This window comes from Morchella importuna, assembly GCF_003444635.1.
Source record: "Morchella importuna strain M04M26 chromosome Unknown Morimp01GS008, whole genome shotgun sequence".
Classification (NCBI taxonomy): Eukaryota; Fungi; Ascomycota; class Pezizomycetes; order Pezizales; family Morchellaceae; genus Morchella; species Morchella importuna.
Genome location: NW_025763405.1, coordinates 416,175 through 438,653, shown reverse-complemented (window position 1 = coordinate 438,653; position 22,479 = coordinate 416,175). Strand labels below are relative to the sequence as shown.

At 50.4% G+C, this 22,479-nt stretch overlaps 8 protein-coding genes across 8 annotated transcripts; 4 read left to right on the top strand and 4 right to left on the bottom strand.

The window, feature by feature from the left end:
• Nucleotides 1–5,303: 5,303 nt before the first annotated feature.
• Nucleotides 5,304–6,467, bottom strand: LAJ45_03630 (uncharacterized protein; the record flags this gene model as incomplete). The annotated part of the gene is made up of 3 exons (XM_046113215.1): nucleotides 5,304–5,728; nucleotides 5,815–5,970; nucleotides 6,041–6,467. 3 exons carry the CDS (start codon nucleotides 6,465–6,467, stop codon nucleotides 5,304–5,306), a joined length of 1,008 nt encoding a protein of 335 aa, XP_045973508.1.
• A 1,433-nt stretch (nucleotides 6,468–7,900) lies between these two features.
• LAJ45_03629 (uncharacterized protein) lies at nucleotides 7,901–9,143 on the top strand (the record flags this gene model as incomplete). Its single annotated transcript, XM_046113214.1, has 2 exons — nucleotides 7,901–8,269; nucleotides 8,340–9,143. The coding sequence occupies 2 exons, from the start codon at nucleotides 7,901–7,903 to the stop codon at nucleotides 9,141–9,143; spliced, it is 1,173 nt and encodes a 390-aa protein (XP_045973507.1).
• Nucleotides 9,144–9,934: 791 nt separating this feature from the next.
• LAJ45_03628 (uncharacterized protein) lies at nucleotides 9,935–11,038 on the top strand (the record flags this gene model as incomplete). Its single annotated transcript, XM_046113213.1, has 1 exon — nucleotides 9,935–11,038. The coding sequence occupies one exon, from the start codon at nucleotides 9,935–9,937 to the stop codon at nucleotides 11,036–11,038; it is 1,104 nt and encodes a 367-aa protein (XP_045973506.1).
• Nucleotides 11,039–11,609: 571 nt separating this feature from the next.
• LAJ45_03627 (uncharacterized protein) lies at nucleotides 11,610–12,479 on the top strand (the record flags this gene model as incomplete). The annotated part of the gene is made up of 2 exons (XM_046113212.1): nucleotides 11,610–11,804; nucleotides 11,856–12,479. 2 exons carry the CDS (start codon nucleotides 11,610–11,612, stop codon nucleotides 12,477–12,479), a joined length of 819 nt encoding a protein of 272 aa, XP_045973505.1.
• Nucleotides 12,480–14,566: 2,087 nt separating this feature from the next.
• On the bottom strand, nucleotides 14,567–15,288 carry LAJ45_03626 (uncharacterized protein; the record flags this gene model as incomplete). The annotated part of the gene is made up of 2 exons (XM_046113211.1): nucleotides 14,567–14,946; nucleotides 15,024–15,288. The coding sequence occupies 2 exons, from the start codon at nucleotides 15,286–15,288 to the stop codon at nucleotides 14,567–14,569; spliced, it is 645 nt and encodes a 214-aa protein (XP_045973504.1).
• A 614-nt stretch (nucleotides 15,289–15,902) lies between these two features.
• LAJ45_03625 (uncharacterized protein) lies at nucleotides 15,903–17,172 on the bottom strand (the record flags this gene model as incomplete). The annotated part of the gene is made up of 3 exons (XM_046113210.1): nucleotides 15,903–16,172; nucleotides 16,235–16,550; nucleotides 16,616–17,172. The coding sequence occupies 3 exons, from the start codon at nucleotides 17,170–17,172 to the stop codon at nucleotides 15,903–15,905; spliced, it is 1,143 nt and encodes a 380-aa protein (XP_045973503.1).
• A 2,213-nt stretch (nucleotides 17,173–19,385) lies between these two features.
• On the top strand, nucleotides 19,386–20,099 carry LAJ45_03624 (uncharacterized protein; the record flags this gene model as incomplete). Its single annotated transcript, XM_046113209.1, has 1 exon — nucleotides 19,386–20,099. One exon carries the CDS (start codon nucleotides 19,386–19,388, stop codon nucleotides 20,097–20,099), a length of 714 nt encoding a protein of 237 aa, XP_045973502.1.
• Nucleotides 20,100–21,173: 1,074 nt separating this feature from the next.
• On the bottom strand, nucleotides 21,174–21,515 carry LAJ45_03623 (uncharacterized protein; the record flags this gene model as incomplete). Its single annotated transcript, XM_046113208.1, has 1 exon — nucleotides 21,174–21,515. The coding sequence occupies one exon, from the start codon at nucleotides 21,513–21,515 to the stop codon at nucleotides 21,174–21,176; it is 342 nt and encodes a 113-aa protein (XP_045973501.1).
• Between the last annotated feature and the right edge of the window lie 964 nt (nucleotides 21,516–22,479).

Here is a 22,479-nt window from a genome sequence, read left to right as displayed (position 1 = left end):
AAAAAAAAAAGGGAGGTTTCCGTCATATGCAACCAATTCGTCACACAAAAAATGTTGTTCACGTCATGGAATATCACTGGGCTGTCATGTTTATGGAGAATTCTAGTCATAGGAACAAGCATTGAACCTCTCACCCCTGGGTATAAGGTAGCTAGAAACGCGTCACGTTCATCACAACTCAGCATTAAACTATGTGCAGTAGTTACATGCTCTTCATCACAACTCAGCATTAAACTATGTGCAGTAGTTCTTGAAATAGGACGCTCGGCACGTTTCATAGTTCTGGAAGATTCTCATCATTTCATTATAGTATTTGTCATCGGCGTATGACTCACTTTCCTATTAGTCATTCTATTACTCACACGTCTATGACTCATTGTATTTCTTTTGTACTACCTCTTTTTAGTATAAATACGGGGCATCCCCCTTTAGCTAGCACAATCAACACGATCAATTACTTTACTTCTCCTACATACTTTCTCTAGGTTATGAGCCCGGAGACCACTCACGCTTATACACTCTTCACCATTTTTACCACAAAGTACACTTTCTCGTTTCACTTTCAATCATGTCTGAGAGGAGCATCAAAATTCCCGCACTCCCATGCAAGCTGGATGGTCAAGGCCATTACACTGTATGGAGGGACCTTGCTACCCGCATGTTGAAAGTTCACGATCTGTGGAACTTGGTCAATGGTTCGAGCAAGCGTCCCGTGTTGACAACTACCACCACTACTGTACCTACCACGGCACCACAAGCATCAGGAAGTGCAGCTGAGGCTGAAGAAGACGAAGAAGAAAACTCCGACAATGCCGAAGAAATCAGCGACTGGGACAAAAAGGATAACCTTGCAGTTGTATTCCTTCAATCTAACATCGAATTCGAAGTTATTCTCACGCTGACACCGGCCGACACCGCTCACCACCTCTGGACTCAACTCGAGGACAGATTCGATCGGAAAACCGTCGCCTCCCTCCACTCGCTCCTCGCCAATGTCGTCACACTACAGTACACACCCGACAAGGGTATCAAGGAACATCTAACCCAGTTCAACACTCTTTGGTCATCTCTCCTCACTAGAACTAGTAACTCTACGGACAAGACCAAAGACCCACTCGGTTACCACCTTCACCAACTCGCATCTGTCTCAGAAGCGAAAGCATCCTTCCTACTCCTCTCACTCCGGCACGAATCCCTCGAATCAGTCGTTGACAACCTGCAAACCAAGCCCAACGTCACCTTCGATGACGTCTACGAAAAGCTGTTGGATCTGGACTCACGGCGCAACAACGATGGACAGGCGGCTGGAGAAGCCTACACAATCAGGCGAGGAAACCCAGGACACGGAAACAAAAACAGAGTCAGGAGGCCACGTAACAACGAAACAGGAAATCGGGACGTCACATGCACCTGGTGCACCAAGAATGGAGAATATGCAAAAGGCCACACGCACAAAAATTGCCGGAAACTCAAAGCTTTCAGAGACAAGGAGAAGTCCGCTGCATCTGGCAACCTCAACGTCGCATCTGGTACTGCATTTCACACAAAACTCGACCTCTCTTGGATCCCCGATCTTTCTGGCCTTCCCGCACTCGAAGAAACCGATGTATTCACAATGCCGGTTGACTTCGACCTCACCAACTTCTCAGATGACACCTCGGATATTACCATGGAAGACTACTTTGGCTTCATTGCAGGACCTTCCACCACCGACAACAAGGCATGGATCTTCGACCCTGGTGCAACCAACCACATGACCGGAACGCTGGTTATCGACCCGACTCCCTATACTGGAACAGTTACTGTTGGAGGAGGTCGCAAACTCCAGATAACGGGAATTGGCAACGTCACCATCAACGGATCACATGGCCTGATCACTCTGCAGAATGTATTCTTGATCCCCGAATTAGGCAATACCAACCTGATGTCTTGGTCTTGCATCGCTAAAAAGGGATTCACAACAATTGGGACGGAAGACGGCTTCACCATCTACAAACCGAATAGCAAGGAAATCATCGGGATCGCTAACGCAAATAGTACTGGTCTTTACATTTTTGAAACCAAGGAACCCTGCGCACACCTCTCTGCCGCCACCAGCTTCTATGACTGGCACCAACGGCTCGGACATCTCCCCGCTTCCTCGCTCTCACGGCTTCGCAACATGGTCGCCGACCCCAAGTCTCTCCCCACATCTGGTCACATGGAAACATGCAACACATGTGAACTCGCTAAATCAACCAAGTCTTACCTCGCTCCCCTCACCGAACCACAATCCAAACAACCACTGGAACTAATACACTCAGATCTGAGCGGCAAGTTCTCGACTCCTTCTCTGGGCGGTTTCAGTTACTATATCACTTTCATCGACGATTACTCCAGGTACGCTCACCTCTACTTCCTCAAAAAGAAGTCAGATGCAGCAGCTGCCACAGAACGATACATCGCATACATGGAAAATCAATTGGACAAAACGGTTAAACGGTTTCGAAGCGACAACGGTGGCGAGTACATCTCCAATGACCTTCAACAATTTTTCGCCTCTAAAGGCATAAAGCATGAATTCACTGTACCTTACTCCCATGAGTCAAATGGAACAGCAGAACGCTTTAATAGAACTATAGCAACAATGGCACGATCCGCCTTGCTCGACCACAATCTCCCAAAAAATCTATGGGCAGAAGCGATCAACACCATGGTACACGTCAAAAATCGCCTCCCGCACAAATCACTCCCGAATATGACACCATACGAAGCACTTACCGGAAAGAAACCCTTTATTGGGCATCTCCGATCCTTAGGTGAAACCATGTTCATACACATACCCGTCGAAGCACGACCAGCTGGAACAAAACTGGATGCAAGGGCCATAACGGGACAATTCTGCGGATACGGAGACTCTGAAAAAATCTGTCGCGTCTACATACCATCACAAAGGAAAGTAGTTCTCTCTCGTCATTTTAGGTTTAAAGGTACATCCGTAGGGGAAGAAATCGAAGTCAAAACAAAAACCGACACACCCCCTAAACCAAAACAAATCGAGATCAAACAAGAACCACCCTCACGTCCGTCAACACCAAAACAACGTAGGACATACGACGACGACCCAAGCGACGACGACATGATCAACCAACAGATAATGCGCGAAACCATGGAACATTACTCCGACACTGATTCGGAAGACCACGCAAGTATAGTGGGGGCCGGCTATACGAGGCCCGCCACTGAACGTACCCCGCATGATGATAATGAAACAGATACTGATCAACCGAGACGTAACCCAGCACGGGAACGAAAACCTCCGGTCAGATACGGACACAACATTCAGCATGACACTACCCTAACAGAACCAACAAACTACCACCAAGCAATCAACAGTCCCGACTCCGAAAAATGGCAGAATGCCATGAAAGTTGAACTCGACTCACTCGCAAGGAATAACACATGGAATCTGGTCAACACACCGGATCACCGCAAACTGGTCGACTTCAAATGGGTATACAAAATCAAACTCGGGCCCGATGGCAACCCCATACGGTACAAAGCCCGACTAGTCGCAAAAGGTTTCTCACAGGTCCCTGGTCAAGATTTCGATCAAACCTATGCCCCCGTCACCCGATACGAATCCATCAGACTACTCCTCGCTCGCTGCCTTCAAACCGGCGGTCAATGCGATCAGATGGACGTCACAAGCGCATTTCTATATGGCGAACTCAAGGAAGAAATCTACATGAAATCTCCTCCAGGATATCCTACTCCCGGCAAAGCATGCAAACTAATCAAATGCATCTACGGCCTCAAACAATCATCAAGGGAATGGTATGCCCGCCTCTCAAAAGCGCTAATCAAAATAGGATTCAGAAAAGCAGACTTCGACCCTTGTGTCTTCATACACAAAACAGGGGAAGTTGTCATCGCAATATACGTAGACGATATCCTTATCTTCTACTGGTCCGTTGAACGCAAAAACCGCGTCAGCCTCCTCCTCCACTCTGAATTCGAAATGACGGAAACTGGCACAGCCAACTGGGCACTCGGAATCCACTTGATCCACACTAAGACAGGCATCATCCTATCACAGGAAGCCTATCTCAAGCGTGTACTTATCAAATACGGCTTCGACGAATCAAGACCTGTGGCAACACCTATCGACAACAACGTCCACCTCCAAAAAGGAACGGAAGCTGAGAAAATCGACGATCCAACAATTTACCAGTCAATAATCGGTTCACTCATGTACGCAGTAATCGGCACTAGACCCGACCTTGCCTACACCGTCACCATGCTCTCGCAATTTTTCTCCTGTCCTACTAAGGCCCATCTAGCTGCAGTCCATCGCGTCCTCCGCTACCTCAAGGGTACCCTCGATTGGTCACTCTTTTACGCCAAAACGCGACCAACTGCACTCATCGGCTACAGCGACGCAAGCTATGCCTCCGACATCGACGATCGCCGCTCATTCACCGGCCACTGCTTCATGCTAGGGGAAGCTCTCATCTCCTGGCGATCTTATAAGCAACGATCTGTCGCCACTTCTACAACTGAAGCGGAATACATGGCCCTCTCTGACACCAGTCGACAACTGATCTGGTTAAGGAATGCAATTCACGAGCTGGAACGAAAACCGAATCTCTCTTTCATTCTTCGAGGCGACAACAACGGCTCTCTCTCTTTGGTTAAAAATCCTGTCTTTCATAAAAGGTCTAAACATATTGACGTACATTTTCATTTTGTTCGGGAACGGTTTGAGGATGAATTATTTGAACTGGAATATATTTCTACGAACGAGAACGTGGCGGATTTACTTACAAAGGGATTGGATAAAGGCAAACATGTTTTATTTTCCTCTACTATTCACTGTGGCTCACGAGGGGAAGTCTTGAAATAGGACGCTCGGCACGTTTCATAGTTCTGGAAGATTCTCATCATTTCATTATAGTATTTGTCATCGGCGTATGACTCACTTTCCTATTAGTCATTCTATTACTCACACGTCTATGACTCATTGTATTTCTTTTGTACTACCTCTCTTTAGTATAAATACGGGGCATCCCCCTTTAGCTAGCACAATCAACACGATCAATTACTTTACTTCTCCTACATACTTTCTCTAGTAGTTACATGCTCTTCATCACAACTCAGCATTAAACTATGTGCAGTAGTTACATGCTCTCGATCCCGCTCGCCGGAACATGTCGCGACTGTAGACCCCTCTATCGAGCCAACTAGTATATATCATACAATAGAAAGATATAGTAAAATCCTCCCACCAGCTCCCGCAATCAAATGATACCCCCGAGACCTTGCTAGTCCTTCGGAGCTGGGTAATCCTCCTCCTTCCCATTGACCTCCTTAGAACCCCCACCACTACCCCTACCTCCACGAGCCCCAGCCCCCCTTCCGGCCCCATCGCCAAAAACCCACACCAACCTCGGCACCTCCGCCTCGGAATCACTCCCAATGCGATGCCAAAACTCACTCACGTCGCAAACCGGAGAAGCTAGCGCACGGTCCCGCTTTTTATAGAGCTTGCGAACATAAACCGCGTGGTACGACCTCCTGACCTCCTGTCTCACCGCAAGAAAACACTCGACCGTGTCAGTGGGCATGATGAAGGGGTGTCCATCGACGTGGATGACCGTGGAGGGTGCTGGACCTGTCGCTGCGTCAGCGGTGGGCCGTGGGGCGATCACGTTTCGTGTGTGGTCTGGGAAGAGCGGCGTCTGTGTCGCTGCGGCATCGGTGGCGCTGTGGGTGGGGAGGGGATGCTCCCCTGGGTAGGCGGCTCCCGCCCTGGGTGGAGAAGGCGGTGTTCACCGGATTTGGTGCGCGGTATGAGAGCTCTCTGTGATGGTCCGTCGCCGGTGACACTGGTGACGGCGTCAGAGGTTTTCTTCACCCCTTCCTTCTGTGTAGTAGCCGTCTTTGGGGGTTGCTTGGTCTGCGTGGTCTGCTTAAAGTCTTGATCCACTGCTGTACCAGGTTTGTTAGACTTCGTGAAGATGATATATCTCTGTGACTCTACATCATATTTCCCGTGCACTATCAGGGGCCGGTCTCTTGGGAGAGGATGACTTGCCTTTTTCACCACCGAGGTTTTTGGTCTTCCTGGTGTATTTCCGGACACTTGTTTTCTTCACTTCCTTGATGGTAGTAACTGTGGGTGATTCATCACCGCTGTCAAGCACCCTTCTTACTCCCACAGTCGTGGGTGTTTGGTTTGCGTCCTTGCTGGCAGGAGTTGTCCATGATTCATCACTGCTGTCGACCAATCTTCTTAGTCCATGAGTCGCGACGGATTGGCGGAAACGCCTCGTGAAGAGTCGCTCGTCGCTCATGTCGCTCGAGGCACCGAGGAGGGCGGGTTCTTCTTTCTTGACCTCGGTGTGGGCTTTGTGTTTTAGCCTCGTACTATTCTTGGCTAGGCCTAGGGAGGAGATCAGTGGCTTGGGCTTTATCCCAGAGACCATGATGAAGTGCTGAGGATTATGGACGTGATCTGGCACACTGTTTGCTATGGGTTGCAGTGGTGGGGGGGGATGGTGGGGTGTTTGGAGTTGGACCAGTCATGGGGAGGAAGCAAAAGAAGGCGAGGTCTGAGCACTGACAAAGCAAGATGAGATAATACTGGACACGAAGTCTCAAGTCAAGTCTTGACTTTTTTTACCCACTCTAATAAACCTTCCAGCCCCAGCTCAGAAACCAAAATGAAACATGACACACAAGGGGATAAAAAATGGAAGCACATTGTACCTTTCTATATATTTCTACACTCCAACCTCTCACATCGCTCGTGTTACTAAATGAGCCTTATCCCCGTGCCTGTAAAGCCCTAGGCTACATAATTTCACTCACATCTTTCAGATAGGGATCAAAGTTTAGAGTTCATAGCTGAATGATCCATTTAATTATTGCTTATCCACAATATCATAACCTTCCGGATTCATAGTGTTCAGTACCAGCCTGCTCGGGCTGTGGAAGGGAAGGCTCAAGGTAAGCTTCCTAAATAAAGGTGCATAGAGCACTGAGCTAACAGAGCTAGAAGGCCTCCCTGCTGGCGGGATAATAACTCCAGGACCAAAAAGACATGAGTCGGGCTCGAGCTCTGATTCTTACAAGTAAGAGTATATACGTATGGGGGGTCTTGGTGTAATGTTTCTTCTCCGGGGGTCGATTGAGAGAATCTCTTGTTGATATATGATCCAGCTTTGCGATCATCAACTAATTCTTTATAGTCCTTAACCCAGGGTTTCCAACAGTCTAACCGGTTCTTCATTTCAGTAAAACTGAACTGATCTGAATAAAAATGGCCGATAACTAAACCGACCAAAGAAAAACTGGTTTATATCGCAAAACCATTCTGATGTCTTGGCGCTGAGTCTAGCACAAACTTTACACCAAAGGTGTCCTTGGTTAGGGTCTCTCCTCATAGGGTGTTCGTACTTTGTATGAAGAGTTCCAACTGCGTACAAAAGCGGTTTTGCCTATGGCAGAAAACTGAAATAAACCAAATAGGAAGAAGATAGAACTGAACTGAACTGTTTCCGTAAATTGTTTTAAAAAACCGCTCTGGGCTGACAAACCGAACAATTGTTGGGAACACTGTAGGCTTAAGCTCGAGTTTCCAATATTAGCTCGAGTGTACTTTAAAAAGGAGAGATGGAGCCGAATCCGCGAGCCAGCTTGCCTCGTGCCAAGCATTGCCTGAGAGCTCCAATATAACCGTATTTTCTTATCTTCTCTTGCCAGCGTTCAGGCCAGGTGTTGTTTTACTAAATATTTCAAGACACCTTGTCTCGTGTTCATCACCACTACTACCACTCAACTTTGTTTTGCTCTCCCTTCATTACTGCACTTCTACCCTACGGTCTAGCATATCCGATAAACATCCCACTACGACAAGATGGTCTCCTCAAAGATAAAGCACGAGCCCCAGAGCCCCCCTCTAGACATATTACGAGACACCACTCATCTCAAACGCAAAGCCCAGACAGAGCTTCACCCAACAAATCCCGTCCCCTTCGACTCTTCCAGCGACAGCGATGAGCCACTCACCAAGAAGTACCTCCGAAAATTGTCCACGACAGAACAGAGTCTCAGCGGCAGCGAGAAAGGAGCCACAGCCTCTACCACAAAGAAGATAGAAAATGACTCTATAACACCGAGGGTTAGACGTTCTGTGGCCAGAAGACAACGCAAGCCTTCCCCCTCCAGTGAATCTGGCGATAAACTGAGAGTGGCTCGTGATGGTGCAGGGTCGATTTGGCATAAGGTTGCAGAGATACGTGATATTTTGGAATACTAACACACCTGCTACAGCACATTCTTACTCCCTTTTACAGCCCGCAAAGGCTACCAATAGCCCTGGGGCAGGGGGCTACACTCCCCCAGTCTCCAGCGCCAGTAACAACGGCGTCGGTGAAGAACTGCCGAAGAGAACTCTCAGACCCCGCACTAAATCAGTTGAATACCGGTTTCTCTATCCCGGGGACAAACCTCCCGCGCCACGAAACCCCATTTCAGGTGCTAGAGCAAGTAGTCGCAAAACGGACGGACCAACGCAGACAATGCCCTCCCCGGATAGAGGGTCCACCGGCTCTACATCGACTGTGGTTGTGAGACGCTGCGTAGCGGATGCGGTGACAAAACCTTCTCCTTCTCCCCCGCCAGAGCCCGCGGCAGCTGCTACCACAGCTGACGCCGGGACTAACATTTCTCCCCCGCCACCAGGGCCCGCGGCAGTTGCTGTCACGGCTGACGCCGGGACTAACACTTCTTCGCCGCCACCAGAGCCCGCTGTAGCCGCTATCCCCGGACGCACTATGGTTGACACCGCTATGAATACTGGACTCTTCACGGTTATCTATGTGGACGGCTACCCCTTTATCGTCCCTGCGGACCCAGTAGAGTGTTTTTCTAAAATACAGAGCCAAGTGATTTCGTCGTATAATGCGGTTATCGCAGGAGAAGGTACTTCATGGGAGAAGTCGGTGGGATCAACAGGGTGTGTTGTGAGTGAGTTTGCCAGTGGTGGTGAAGCGGACGTTGTTAGGAAGATGGAAGGGGGCTGGGGAGCTGGTAGCGCTGATGGGAATGGTGGGGAAAGTACAGAGGAGGACGAGGATTACGAGACTCCGAAGGACTAGTGGTGGGAGGAATCTTGTTGATGTGGACGCTCTGGGGGCTTGTTTCTATAGTGTAAAGAGTTTGTTTGATGTGTGTAGCGTCGTGGAGGATGAGACTTGGCGAGATATGCAGCCTGGCGAGAGAGGGCAGAGTTTACTGCTGAGTTGTTAGGGTATAAAACTATTTTAGTTACATTACGCCCATCGATGAGGAATTGAATAATCATTCCCAGGACCACATTTTTGGTAAACAGGGTCATAGCCTCCGGACTATCCATCAATCAACCTTTTTCATAAAAAATAATGGTCGAGTGATATTACATGACGCGAAAAGTTTGCCCTTTTTTTAACGTTTAACTCATGACGCGAAAACTCCCCTGCGAGATGTTGAGAGTAGTGGATGCTACTGACACGCACCCCCTGTGTGTATATGGGGATAATGGGATGTCTCACTCGACGTATGGACTTGATCCACCTGCCTTTTTGATTTTGTGCCCAGATTCCTTAGAGCAAGTATACATACATGTATGTGCGTTCCAAATCCCCTGAGAACGCGATAGCACAGATGGCATATATTATGGCAAGCCTTAGACTGCCGCATGTGCGTTTTGCGCCGTTAGCTCTGGTGTCCGGAGATGCGCGTGGAGACTTAGCTTGTGTAACTTAACGCATCGATAATGCAATGACAAGATCTATAGCTCCCCCGCGTACATTAGAGGCAACGAACTAATTCAAAACCCATACATGTAGTTTTAATATGGCCGTCCAAATCTCATCATCACACACACCACACGACCAAAACCCCATCCAATATGCCCCCACTCGTAACCCCCCCGGGTACCTTCTTCTCCTCCCCCCCTCGTGATCCCCCCTCTCGATCTACCAACACCGATGCAAATCACATCAAGCAGGCCAGACAGGCCACAACCCCGTCGCTGCCTTCACGTTCAGCTTCCGCACGCGGAATCAATGCTCCCCAGCATAGCGACCCTCCCCCTGTTCCACCGCAGCACATCAAAACCACCAAACTCACCGATGCTAGTGTAATCACAATTGTGACCGACGGCCATGTCTTTGACATTCCCGCGGATCTGGTAGAGAGATACCGCTGGGTCCGTGAACAGACCATCACGTCTTACCGCGCTGTTACTTCTGGTAGCGTGACGCCGAGGGATCTGGCGTTTATTTTTGGCGACCCATCTATACCGCATCTTGGGGCACCTCCTGGTGTACGGGATGGTGGAGTGGAGGCTGTGGGGTCGAGCCAGAACAAAGGGGTCAAACAAACACAGACTGTACACCACCACAATAGGGGTGATATTGCAGAGGACCGCGGCGGCAGTTTGGCGGGTAGGATGCGTGTTGCAGACAAAACATCTAGGGCACCTCCGGCTCCGGCAAAAAGGGGCAGAGAGGTAGTTGAGATCTCAGACAGAGAAGACGAAGAGGAGGATCCCATCCGGCGTTCCAGCCGCCGCATCAAACACCTCCCCACCGCCCACTCCGCACTTCCCAACCCCCCGCGCGTGCGTCACCAACCCAGCACCAGCATAAATCCCCCGCAACCGCAACCCGCCCCCCACCCCCCCGGTTTTGTCCGCTTTGACCGGCGCCAATACCCCATGCCGAACCTCGTGGGGCACTTCACCGACTACGCGGATGCGGAGGCAACCACCGGGATGGCGCGCGTTTGGATCATGGGCAAGTATATTGACGGGGCACTTTCGCTGGGTGGGAAGTATGCGGAGGCGGTGGCGATGGGTAGTAAGTGTACGAAGTGTGTGAAGGGGGGGGCTAATACGGTGTGTATGGTGATGGTGAGTGGGGACGATGAGTGGGCGGAGAGTAGGAAGTGTGGGGCGTGTGTGAGGACGGGGGGTGCGTGTAGCTTGGTGGCTAGGATGAGGGCGCCGTGAGGAGTGGTGGATTGGGAAGGGTTAGAGATATATTGGTACTGGAAGGAATGGACATTTTTAGGGGTGTAATTAGTGCAAAAAACTAACCAAGGAATGAAATACATTCTTTGGGAATTTATACTACGACTGTATACCACAGATTCGTCTGTAGAGTAAGAGGAGGCCACTCTAGTATGGAACCGTACATATGCCCCGATAATTGAGGGCAACCAGGGATGTCCCGCTACCATTAGTTGTCAGAATAATTTTAATTTTACGGGAAAAGGTGAAAATGGCAGAGAGTACCGCATATGCGCCCCACAAAAACACCAAGACATATTATCAGGTTTATTCCAGACTGAAATTACGTTCCCCATGGGGCATCTCCTAGACAAATTAAATTGATAAGAGGTGAATATGATGCATGTCACCATAGCCTAAAGCGTCCCTGGATCTGCTGTGAGACATGGTAGATAAAGCACGCCCAATTTGATAATCTGGGTGAGGAGGCTGTCGAACTACATTCGTCGGTTTATCCCTTCCCCCTGCCACTGTCGCAACTTCCAACCCATGCATCACCCCAAAAGTCAAGATGTGCCCACCATCGCTTTCATCAAGGGGGAGCTGGTCATCACCACCTCCGGCTGCGCCATCTTCATCTAAGGTTGCCCCAGAGGGTAGAGTAAAATTCGAAAAGAGTTCCTCCTTTCAATCCTCCGACCACACACGCATGCCTATTTCGGAGAGTCTCCTCAATACCAAGCATCTCCTGATCGATGGCCATGTAGTAAAGATTCCCGCTGATCCTGTCGAAAGCTTGCGATTTATGCGGATATAGACACTCGCCTCGTATCGTTCAATCATCACCGGGACCTCAAATAAACGGGATCAAGCTCTCATCTTCGGCGGTGTTATTTCCGAGACCATGGATAAACGCAGGGGCACTAGAGATGATCCATCCGTCGACAAAGGCGGTGGACATAGAACCAGTCGTCGTCCCGGCTCCAAGGCAGATAATTACCTCCCTGCCCAACCAGGCACAGACGCAGGCCTCCCCAGCACAGTCGTCGTTTCTGGGCGCCACCTTGCTTCACAACCTCCTTCCATAGATCGGGTCCCTGATACTTCCGATATCTGGGAAAGACGCAAATACTGGCAAGACAAGCAAGGGTTCATAGGTGACTTTGAGGACCCCTTGGATGTGAGAGGGAAGACGCAAATGTCTGAGAAATGGGCCAAGGGGAAATATATGGACGGGGCTATCTCGTTCCGCGGGGTGTTTGCGAGCACAATGATGATGGAGAAGAAGTGTGAGAACTGTGAGCAAGCGGGTGCGGGGAGTGTTTGTAGGGTGCTGGTGGGTGGCGGGAAGGAAGATCTGGATCGCTTTGTGGGGCGTATGAGGAAGTGTGCGCGGTGTGTTGTGAGGAGGAGAGGTTGTAGCTTGAAGGGGGTGGAGTGAAGGGGTAATGTTATTACTATTGCTATATGTGCTGTGTCCGCCGGTAGTAAGGAGAAAAGAATGTACCTGATATCATATACCTTCACCAATGACAATCTACATCGCACAGAACGACTAGGTCAGGGTTTCCAATGTTTCACCCGTTCTACCAAACAAACCGGTTTTGGTAAACCGGTTTAGTTAACGCCCCGGTTGAGATTTTGTCTTTGAGATAATTCGGTTTGAACCGTTCCCCACAGCCCAAAATCCAGATCAAACCGGTTTACTAAACGGTTCTATCCATGCAAGTACCCGTCGCGTAGAGGACGTATTTAAACACCCGACCTTCACCGGTTTTCCAGCAGGCTCAACTACACCAAACAATTTAACCCAAGCAATAGACTCCGAAAACAGGTTTCGTTTATGAACCTGGAAACCAGAAAGAATGAATGGTTCTAGTTACTAAACCGGTTTAGACAACTATCACTTAGTTTAGTTTAGTTTAGTTCAGATGGGGATGTAATTTAGCTCCGTTCGGTATCGTATGACCTCCGAATACAACTGGTTTCGACCGTTGGAATCACTGGACCCATATGACGTCTGTGTTTCGTTATATACTGCCCCTGCCGACGTAAAGGAATTTGTAATTCGGCAGTATTGAGCAATACGTCCTTCCACTAACTACACTAAGCCGTGGACCTCTTTCCATCAATCCCACTCTCTCCCCTTCCCTCCAACTCACCCCCCCCCCCCCCCAAATCATCACGCACGCCTCCCCTATTCGCCCCCCTACATCTCCCCCCCACCCTCACACACTACCCACACCTCCCACCCACAGCCCACCCATCCCGGCCCACCACCAGCACCTTACACAAGGATTCCCAGTGGTTTACCGGTTATCCGGCCCAAATCGGTTTCACTTTACCATTTAACTTGACAGTTGGTGCAGTTCTTATCGCCCCCCCAACAAATGGTTTGAATGGTTTGGGAATCTGCAAAACCGACAGTCCTGTTCTGTCCAGTCCAGAAGCCGTCCTGTCCAGCAGAACATACGAATCGGGCGCCCTATCCACCAGGAAATCGTTGTATTGTAGTAACTTCAGAGTGGCGCCCCGCTCATCAGGAAATGCTCCAACCATAAGAGACAGGTGGAAGACAAGCAGGCCATTCGCAGCAGTTCATCGGCAGCAAATTAGCCCTAGCGCAGCACGGATCAAGTGGCAGCCGCAGATTTATTTTTATTCATTGATGTTATTCGGTCCATGCTCGGGATAGGTGAAAAATACCGGAAAATTTAAGTTTTGACTCTGTTGGTGAACCAAATTGCAAGAACCTGCATTTTCTGGTACTTTATTCCTACCCCGACTATGCAAGCTAATTGCCAGTGGCCATCGGCAGAGGGTTCAAGACAGAGCAAATGCTTGGTAGAACTATTGCAGTCAGGCAAACTTTCGCACATTTTATTGAATGTCTGACTACCTTCACATGTGCGGTCGCTGTGTTGAGCGGGGTGAGAGTCTTCTGCTGAGCGGGGCGTCTCTTTCTGTGTAATCCGATAAAACAGGTACCTAGTGGATAGGGAATCCGAATCATACTTTCTAGTAGTTAGGTCGCCCTTACGACTTGGAGAGAAAACCCCGAACACCCTGTTCGAGAACGTGAAGAGGTTTTTTTATCATGGTGAGTAGTTCTGCCAAGACATAATACCGCGGGTCAAGCAGTTGAACCAGTTCAAACTAGTGTCAAGATAAACCAGTGGGTAGTTACAGTTGGTTCAGTTTGAGCTCCCCCTTGATTTAGGGGGTCGGTGCGGTGTTGACTTATATCACAAGTACTGGTTTCTACCGTTGGGAATACTGTAACTGGCGCAGCAATACTGCGGAACACATTTAGCTTAGAGAATCAAATGGGGAGCTGGGGGGGGCGGGAAGGTTTTGTAGGGGCTTGCATGTCTTTCAGGGAAGCGCAGACTTCATTTCATCTTGACGAAGGGTGATTCTATTGGATTTACATGGTTATTGATGTAGGTATAAGACACCAGGTACAGTCCCTGTTCTCCTTCCAGGCTCACACAGCATATACCGACAACAGCAACACACACCACCCCATCACTCCGCCAACCCCCACTTACAACCCCTATCCCTCGCCACACAGCGCCCACACCTCCTCGTTGGCACCACATACGCATCCTCCTTCCCGCCATCCACAAGAACCGTACAGTCCCCCGCCCTCTCTCCCTCCTGCTCGCAGGCACCACACTTCCTCTCCATCACCTGCGTCTTCGCAAACACCCCGCGGAAGGAGATGGCCCCATCGATGTAGCGCCCCTTGGCCCAGTTCGCGGACATGTGGGTCTTGGTGCGCACATCGAGGGGGTTTTGGAAGTCGCCGATGAAGCCGTCGCCGGTTTGCCAGGTTCTGCGGCGGATCCATTTACCGAGGGTGGCAGGGCCGCGGTGGGGGGAGGGGGTTGTGGGGCGGGGTGGCGCTGGGAAGGGGTGGCTGTGCTGGAGGGGTCTGCGGCTGTGATGGGCTGGGAGGGGGGGTGATGAGCTGCTTTGGTACCGTGGTTACTGCCATGGCTAGTTGTAAATGCACCGCCTTCATGGACGGGTGGGCCAACTGTAGCTTCTCTGCGTCCATCCGTGCTCTCAGAAATAGCAGCGCCAAACACGAGAGCTTGATCACGCGCGGTTGAGGCACCAGCGACGACCGAACGATACGAGGCGAGTGTCTTGGCCCGGATGAAGCGAACGCTTTCGACGGGGTCTGTTGGGATCGTTAATACATGGCCATCGATTGTGAGCTGGTTGGTATTCGGGGAGTGCATGGCGGTGATGTCGGAGGAAGGGGAAGAGGTGTTTTTTTTTGGCCTTTGCTGCAGCTTGTGGGGAAAGTTTCGATGGAGGTGGGGCGGCGGGAGATGGTGGGCACAGCTTGATGATGGGCGGGGTTGTTCTAGTGGTTGCGTGGAGCTTGCGGGAACAGGGAGGGCAAAGCTAGGCCGGGATACACAGATGCATATAGTTCGACAGACCCTTCACTGGGAATATGCGGATTCAGGTGTCCTTTATTTACTCCGTCTCACAGTACATCGGGGAACGATTTGGCCTGCCGTGACATGATATTCTCCCGTTATCAGTACGTGTGGTAAATATTACGCGGTCGATATGGGTTATGCCTCAGGAACGAGTGTGGGAACCTACATAAGGAATTCTGTGTGTGCGTCAACACTGATCATTGAGTCATATGACTTCTCTCTTTCTTTATATTCTGCCTCTACCAACGCAAAGGTACATGTAATCCGATACATAGTATTGAGGGATACCTCCTTCCACTAACTACACTAAGCCGTCGACTCCTTCCCATCGATCCCGGCTTCTCCCCCCCTCCAACTTCACCCCCATCATCACGCCCCCCTCCCCCTACACCTCCCCCCCACCCTCACACACCACCCACACCGACCACCGACCACCCACCGATCCCGCCGCCAACGAGCCGCTTACAAGCCCTCCCGTGCCCATCCCACCTATACCTCCCACACCTCCTCCCCACCGTGCCCGTCTCTGCAAGATGCCCTGTAAAGGAAAGTAGTCCTTCGATGTACATTCCCTCGACCCACGTGCGCCGCCTACCGGTGATGATCTGTGCCTCGACGACGTTGGTGAAGTCGCCGATGAAGCCGGGTGTGGGCTGGGGGAGCTGGGACCACGGCTGAAAGACGGGGGGTGGGTGGTTGGGGGAGCGGGGGGGTCTGGCGGGGGGGCGTTGGAGACTGGTGGTGCGGCGTTGGAGAGTGGCCGGTGGGCGTCTTGGACTGGTAGGGGCCCCCTCTCGAGTGGAGGGGGCACCTTCTTGACTCGCAGATTCCTCTTGCCGACTAGTAGGGGCCCGTGCTCGACTGGAAGATGCCTGATGCGGCGGCTCGAACGGCGGATAGGATCATCATCATCATCATCATCATCATCGTCATCATCATCATCGTCGTCGTCCTCCTCGTCGTCTTCATCGTCGGAGATTTCAATCACTTCGACGGGCCTTTTTTTGGCCAAACGTGACGTTGGCGTTTTGTCCCTGCTCGCCCTACCGCTGCTGCGGTCCCCTTCTGTGCGCTCTCAATCCGTCTCCGCTTACTGGCCCCATCATTCCTATTCTACATCGGCTCCTCGGCGGCCTTCCTCTCCCCACGAACTTCAACACCAGAAACACCCCCAAGGCCAGCTGCAGGCAGAGGCAGCGAGGGGACGCTGAAAATAAACGCCATCTCCCGCGCCGACGCAGTACCCGTGGTGACAGAGCGATAGCACGCGATGGTCTGTTCGCGCACCCAGTGGTAGCGCTCTAGTGGGTCTGTGGGGAGGTTGAAGGTGTGGTTGTCGGTTAGGAGTGGGATGGAGCGGGGTTTGCTTGTGTGTGCATTGTTGGCGGGTTGGTTGGGGTGGGGAGGAGGAGGAGGATTGGTTTGGCTGCGTGCTGGAGCTGGATGAGTGGTGTTGGTGTGTTGCGGTGGAGCGGCCGGACGAGTATTGGTGTTGTGCTGGGGAGGGTTGGGTTTGCGTGCACGTGCAGCAGCTGAACGGGATGCTGTCTGTGTGGTCTGCTTGTTGGTGCGGGTCGCGTTTGTTGTGAAGGACCGAGAAGGGACAGCGGGAGGGGGAGCTGCGAGGTGAGAGGAGGAGGAGAGGTGGCCGTGTTGGGTGATGCCTGGGGGCATCTCGGGGATGTATGGGTGGTGCGTGTGATGCGTGGGGCTGTCGATGAGATGAGATGTGGACGACCAGGTTGAAGCTATCGATAGGTCCTGAATATATATGTAGTTCTTTGCCTGTAATGTACGCGGAGGGAGCATAGATCTTGTCCTTATCGTCTGATATCCATATATATCTTGTGTTACACAGCCTAACCATCCCCGCCCGCACCTCTGGAGGCTGGCTTGCGGTGAAGATGCGAAAATGCCCATTCTGGTACATGTACGTATGGCTTGGCATGATATATGCCATCACTACGTGGATTGCTGCGTTTGCAGGGGATTTGGAAAGCGCGTATGTACATGTATCTAAGGAATCCGGGATAAAGTACCAAAAAGCAGCGGCGAATCAAGTGGATACATGTATGTATTTGTACTTCCTCGGGAGGAGGTCTTGGCACCGATCGAGTGATTATCCGTGATTGACCTTCCGACAGGGTTGGTTATGAATATTTTCCTGATCCCATGTAGGGAACGTGGTTCGGCGGGGACACCCTAGCGATAGGCACCGTGGTGTAACTAATGCTCATCTCTGAGATAGTGGCGAACTAGAATCAAAAATTACATGATAAAATAAAAAAAGTAAAAAAGGGCCGGTGGCGGGGGGGGCGTTTTTGTCACGGGTTGGACTAATGCTCATATATACTGCGAGATGCACGGTGTAGGTAAAGGACGGCTGGCTTGGTTAGTGTCGTCGTCATCCGGGTAAGCTATGGGACTATTGAACCTCATACATCACATCTGGAAATCTTGACGCTCGACCCACACTTCTATTCCTCACTCCAGCCATCCTTCTAGCGACCACCACTTCCATCAGCTTCAAGCCACACATTACCCTTACCAACCTCTAACCCCCCCCCCCCCCCAAGCCACCCCAGCGCCGCAAAACAACCCCCACAAACGTGCGAAGGGGTTCATCGGCGACTTCACAGATATCTACGACGTCCGGCGCAAGACGGGCATGTCGGTGTGCTGGGCGGAGGGGAAGTACATCGACGGGAAGATCTTGCTCGGGGGTGTGTTTGCGGAGACGGAGGTGCGGGAGAGGCGGTGTGGGGTGTGTGTGCAGGCGGGGGAGGGGAGGGTGTGTAGGTTGCTGGTGGGTGGCGGGGGGGGTGATGCGGTGGTGGGGGTGAATGGGCGGTGTGGGGGGTGTGGGGTTGTACGTCGGGGTGGAGGAGCTGTGTGGATGTTGGGGGGGAGGGGGGGAGGGGGAGGTTGTGTTAGTTGGGGAGAGCTTAGTTAGGGTTTCATCTACCTCTACTAAATGGATATACCCAAGTTTTAACCAGTCTAGTCTATTTGCCCCGAAACCGTTTAGATAGCGGATCTGACAGAGCAGATATCTGTCCCAAAACTACTTCCCCACGGATCTCAACCCCCCTTTCGTGGATATAAAGAAACCTGTTCTAATGACGAAACATTTTCCACAGAGCTCATGAGGCTCTTGGAACCGAGTGATGACCATGATATACCCCCCGTGGATAGAACGAGGGTAGCTGTATTTCGTGTTGAACTCCTCCTAGGAGGGATGCTTCGGCAGGGGTAGCCTTCAGTATAGCCCTCATGGTTGAATGAGAAGTAGAATCCAATATATGTTCAGTACGGATTCAATGGAAGTAACTATCTGCGGCCTCGAGTGCCTCCAGCTGCAGGTCAGCGTAGATTGAGAGTATGAGGCAGTGGTATACGCGCACCAGGCCACGTATCTCTACGTGCCCCGAGCATCTTCGAGGACTACAGCATGATTGATATTCGGAGGGAATCACCTTATCTTCCCTGGTGACAACGAACACCCTACACATGATATAGGTAGCCCTGCCTTGAGGTAACAAAGAATGATAATGTTGTGTCCTGAAAACCCTTTTGCATACTATCAAATAATATACTTCCACTACAAAGTCAGAAATAGTATAACACAATCCAGCTGCTCACAAGTACAGGCACCACCGGGTACCATCGGAGCCTCCCAAACCACACCACCTGTATCACCAACTGTATGCTGTCCTTCACTCGGAATAAACGTGGTTTCAAAATTAGAGTTCACTGTCCTTCTATACCAAGCCACCGTTTCCTATATAAAAGGCCCCACCTCCCCCTCCTTCATACCCGCTCACTCAGGTATACATATACACCACTTGCATTACAAAAAGGAAAATAACTATAAATCTCACACCAATATGTCAGGAAACAACATAGTAGAAATCTACAACGGCGCACCAGCCGACTTCCCCATCACACCTCCCAAAACCAGCGACTACACCGCCCGCCAACTCATCACCGTCTACGGCACCGACAAGCCCAACCTCGCCCTGCTCATCAGCGAGGCCTGGAAAGAGCTGCGAACATACTTCACCACCGACCCCGTGGTGCGAGAGCTGGCCCTATTCCTCTACTGGAGCAGCCAGTCCGGCGTCGGCTCATCCCCCTCCGGCCAGCTAGACCTGTTCGACAACGATGAAGACGCCGCCTGGGATGCGCCGTCGGGCAATACCTCTGGTGCTGCTGTTTGTCTGGGTGAGAGGGGCCCGACGGAGGAGCAGAGAGTGTGGGGACATCGGCTGCTGGAGAGGGCGAGGGAGAGGTTTCGCATCATGCAGATTCACCGCGCGGTGCTGATCCACTTTGTTGATGTTGAGGGCCCGTGGGCAGGTGATCCGGAGATGCAGGCGGATATCTTTGAGCTGACGTGGAAGATGCTGAAGGCGGCGATATTGAGGTTTAGGGAGATGGTGCTGTTGGAGGAGGCGATGGGTATCTTGGATGGGAGGTGTATTAACGAGGACGAAGACGAGTACTATGATGCGTCTGAGATGGCGGCGAGTGTGGATGGGAGGGAGTACTGCACGTTTGAGGATTTTGTAAGGCCGCAGAGGAGGACGAGGACTGTTTGAGGGGTTTCTGGATGCCGCTGGATACGTGGTTTTCTTTAGTTATAGTTTTAATTTAGGGTTGTTTCTCGTTTTACTTATGACGATTGGGCGAGTGAAGCTGTCCAAAAGGTGCTTTCTGGCCCTCCAGCTTTACATGTGCCTTTGCCTGGGGCCTTATATTAAGGCTCGATTCTTCCTGCTATCTTTTCTCAGTTTACTTTGTTAATTCATTGATTTCAAACAATACGAACTTTCTGTTTGATAGCATTTTACAAAGTGTGAACAGCATCTTGATATTTATATCCAAAAGCCCTATAAAATTATATCATAACTGTACTACATGTAGCCTTCATTCACACTTGATCATATCACTCCACGTAGAATAAATGTTAAAACACGATTAAAGGAAAAAGTCCAAAACCGATATACTGTACGTACGTACGAGAGCCAATCATAATCCGAGTTGAGCTTTGTTCCTGGCTGCAGTTCACTTGCTAATCATATTCCAACCCTCCGGTGAGATCTATCATTCCTCTCTCCAGATATCGGCGGTTTCCGCATCATGGCGTATCACTCGGGACCAACTATTGTGTTGTAATAATGCTTATGTTATCCGAGACATCGCTCAAGTCCAGGCCCACCTCAATACAACACAAGTGTTCGGCCTCAGTGTCGTCTATAATTACAAACTGGGAAGACATAAAACGGCGGTAAACGAAACGTCGGAAATGAGGGCACGCGCAATTCCGAAGAAGGTCCGTAGAGGTTGGCAAGTGTAGTTTTTGGAGGCCAGAATTGGCGAAACGGAAGCAAAGAGTAACATCACATAGATAGCTCCCGAAACCCGTTTCTTGGGTTGTTTTTATTATGCGAAATATTTTGGACAGCTTTGGGATAGAAAAACCACCGAGAAGGAGTGTACTTCACATTAACAAATCGAACTCAAATCTTTCATATCCAACCAATACTATAACCCCACCCGCGCCAAAAACAAGCCAACCCCAACCCCGTTCCCAAACCAGCCCAACAAAAGTAAAACAACCCAGAAAAAAAAGTAAAAAAAGTAAACAAAAAACACAACCCCATATTCCACAATTAGACCTCCTCCGTCGCCGCCCTATACGTCTCCATAATCCTTTCCATCCTCTCCTTGACCCTCTCCTCCTGTGCCCCCAAAGCCTCCTCCACCAACTTCCTGACCTCCGCAATCCTGTCTTGGCACTCAGCCGGGGATGCCTTCGCCCAAGCTTCGCACCCATCAAGGTACTCCTTCGCGATGTTGGGGTGGCCTTTGATGGCTCGCTCGTACATCTTGAAGTGCGCGTCGCTCCCGCCGACGCCGTTGAAGCTGCCGTAGGTCTCGGTGTTCATGCTGGCGATGATGTCGAGCCAGTGGGCTTCTTGGGATTTGAATTCGGGGGTGTTGAGGGCTGACATTTTTTGCTTTGTGTGGTTTGGAGTTGGGGTTTTAGCGGTGGTGGTTTGGGTTATGTAGTTTAGGTTGTGGAGCGGTGCTTATGTGGGAGTGTGGAAGGTATGTTGTGTGGAGGGGGAAGGAAGAGCGGGAGTTGACGCTTTTATAGTCGGCGGAGGTGCACCCCCACATTGTAAATTTAGGCGTCTCAGGTATTTCAATTTGCTGTTAATAAAAGCTCCAAACATACCCCACACAGAGTTTGTTGACATTAGCCTTCAGGGGTGCAAAGAAGAATGTGTATACAATAACATTACTCAAACCCCGTGTACCCCGTCATACAAATTCCGGGCTACTAGTGTTTTCCAAGTATGCTTAAGCCTTCCAGACCGGGGTTCGGCTTCAATGGTGGTGCGGGGTGTGGTGATATAGTATCACGAAGGTACCTGTGCACTGTACTATGTCACATCTCTGGCTATTTTAATTTTGTTCTCTGGGGAGTGCACAGGGTGCCCCAATGTGATACAGAATGGCTATTGGCCGGAGAATGGTTGTTGAGTGCTAAATGAAAGAATATACCCTTGCTTGGTTATTCGGATTGATGCCCTGCTAACATTCCTGAGGTCTATGTAGCTCGGAAGTGGAAAACTGGTTCTTCTCTACCGGTCTATTGAGACTTTCCGATGGGTTCATAGATCTATCATTGAATCAGAGTTCAGTTTTAAATTTTAAGTTTATATAGAGGATGAATCATCAAGAGCACCTAGAAATGGTGCGAACCTACCCAAGGGACATCGAGAATGATTCCAATTGCTAATTTCGCACACATATCGGATTCTACAACTCTAGAACCTGGTCATCCCCCGTTTTACTCATAATTTAATACCCACTGGTTTATTGCAAATAGACCATGTTGGTGAACGGCCCTCAGTACTATCAGGGAAGTACCCACCTGTACCAGGTATAAAGGGTACCTTTTTGGCAGTA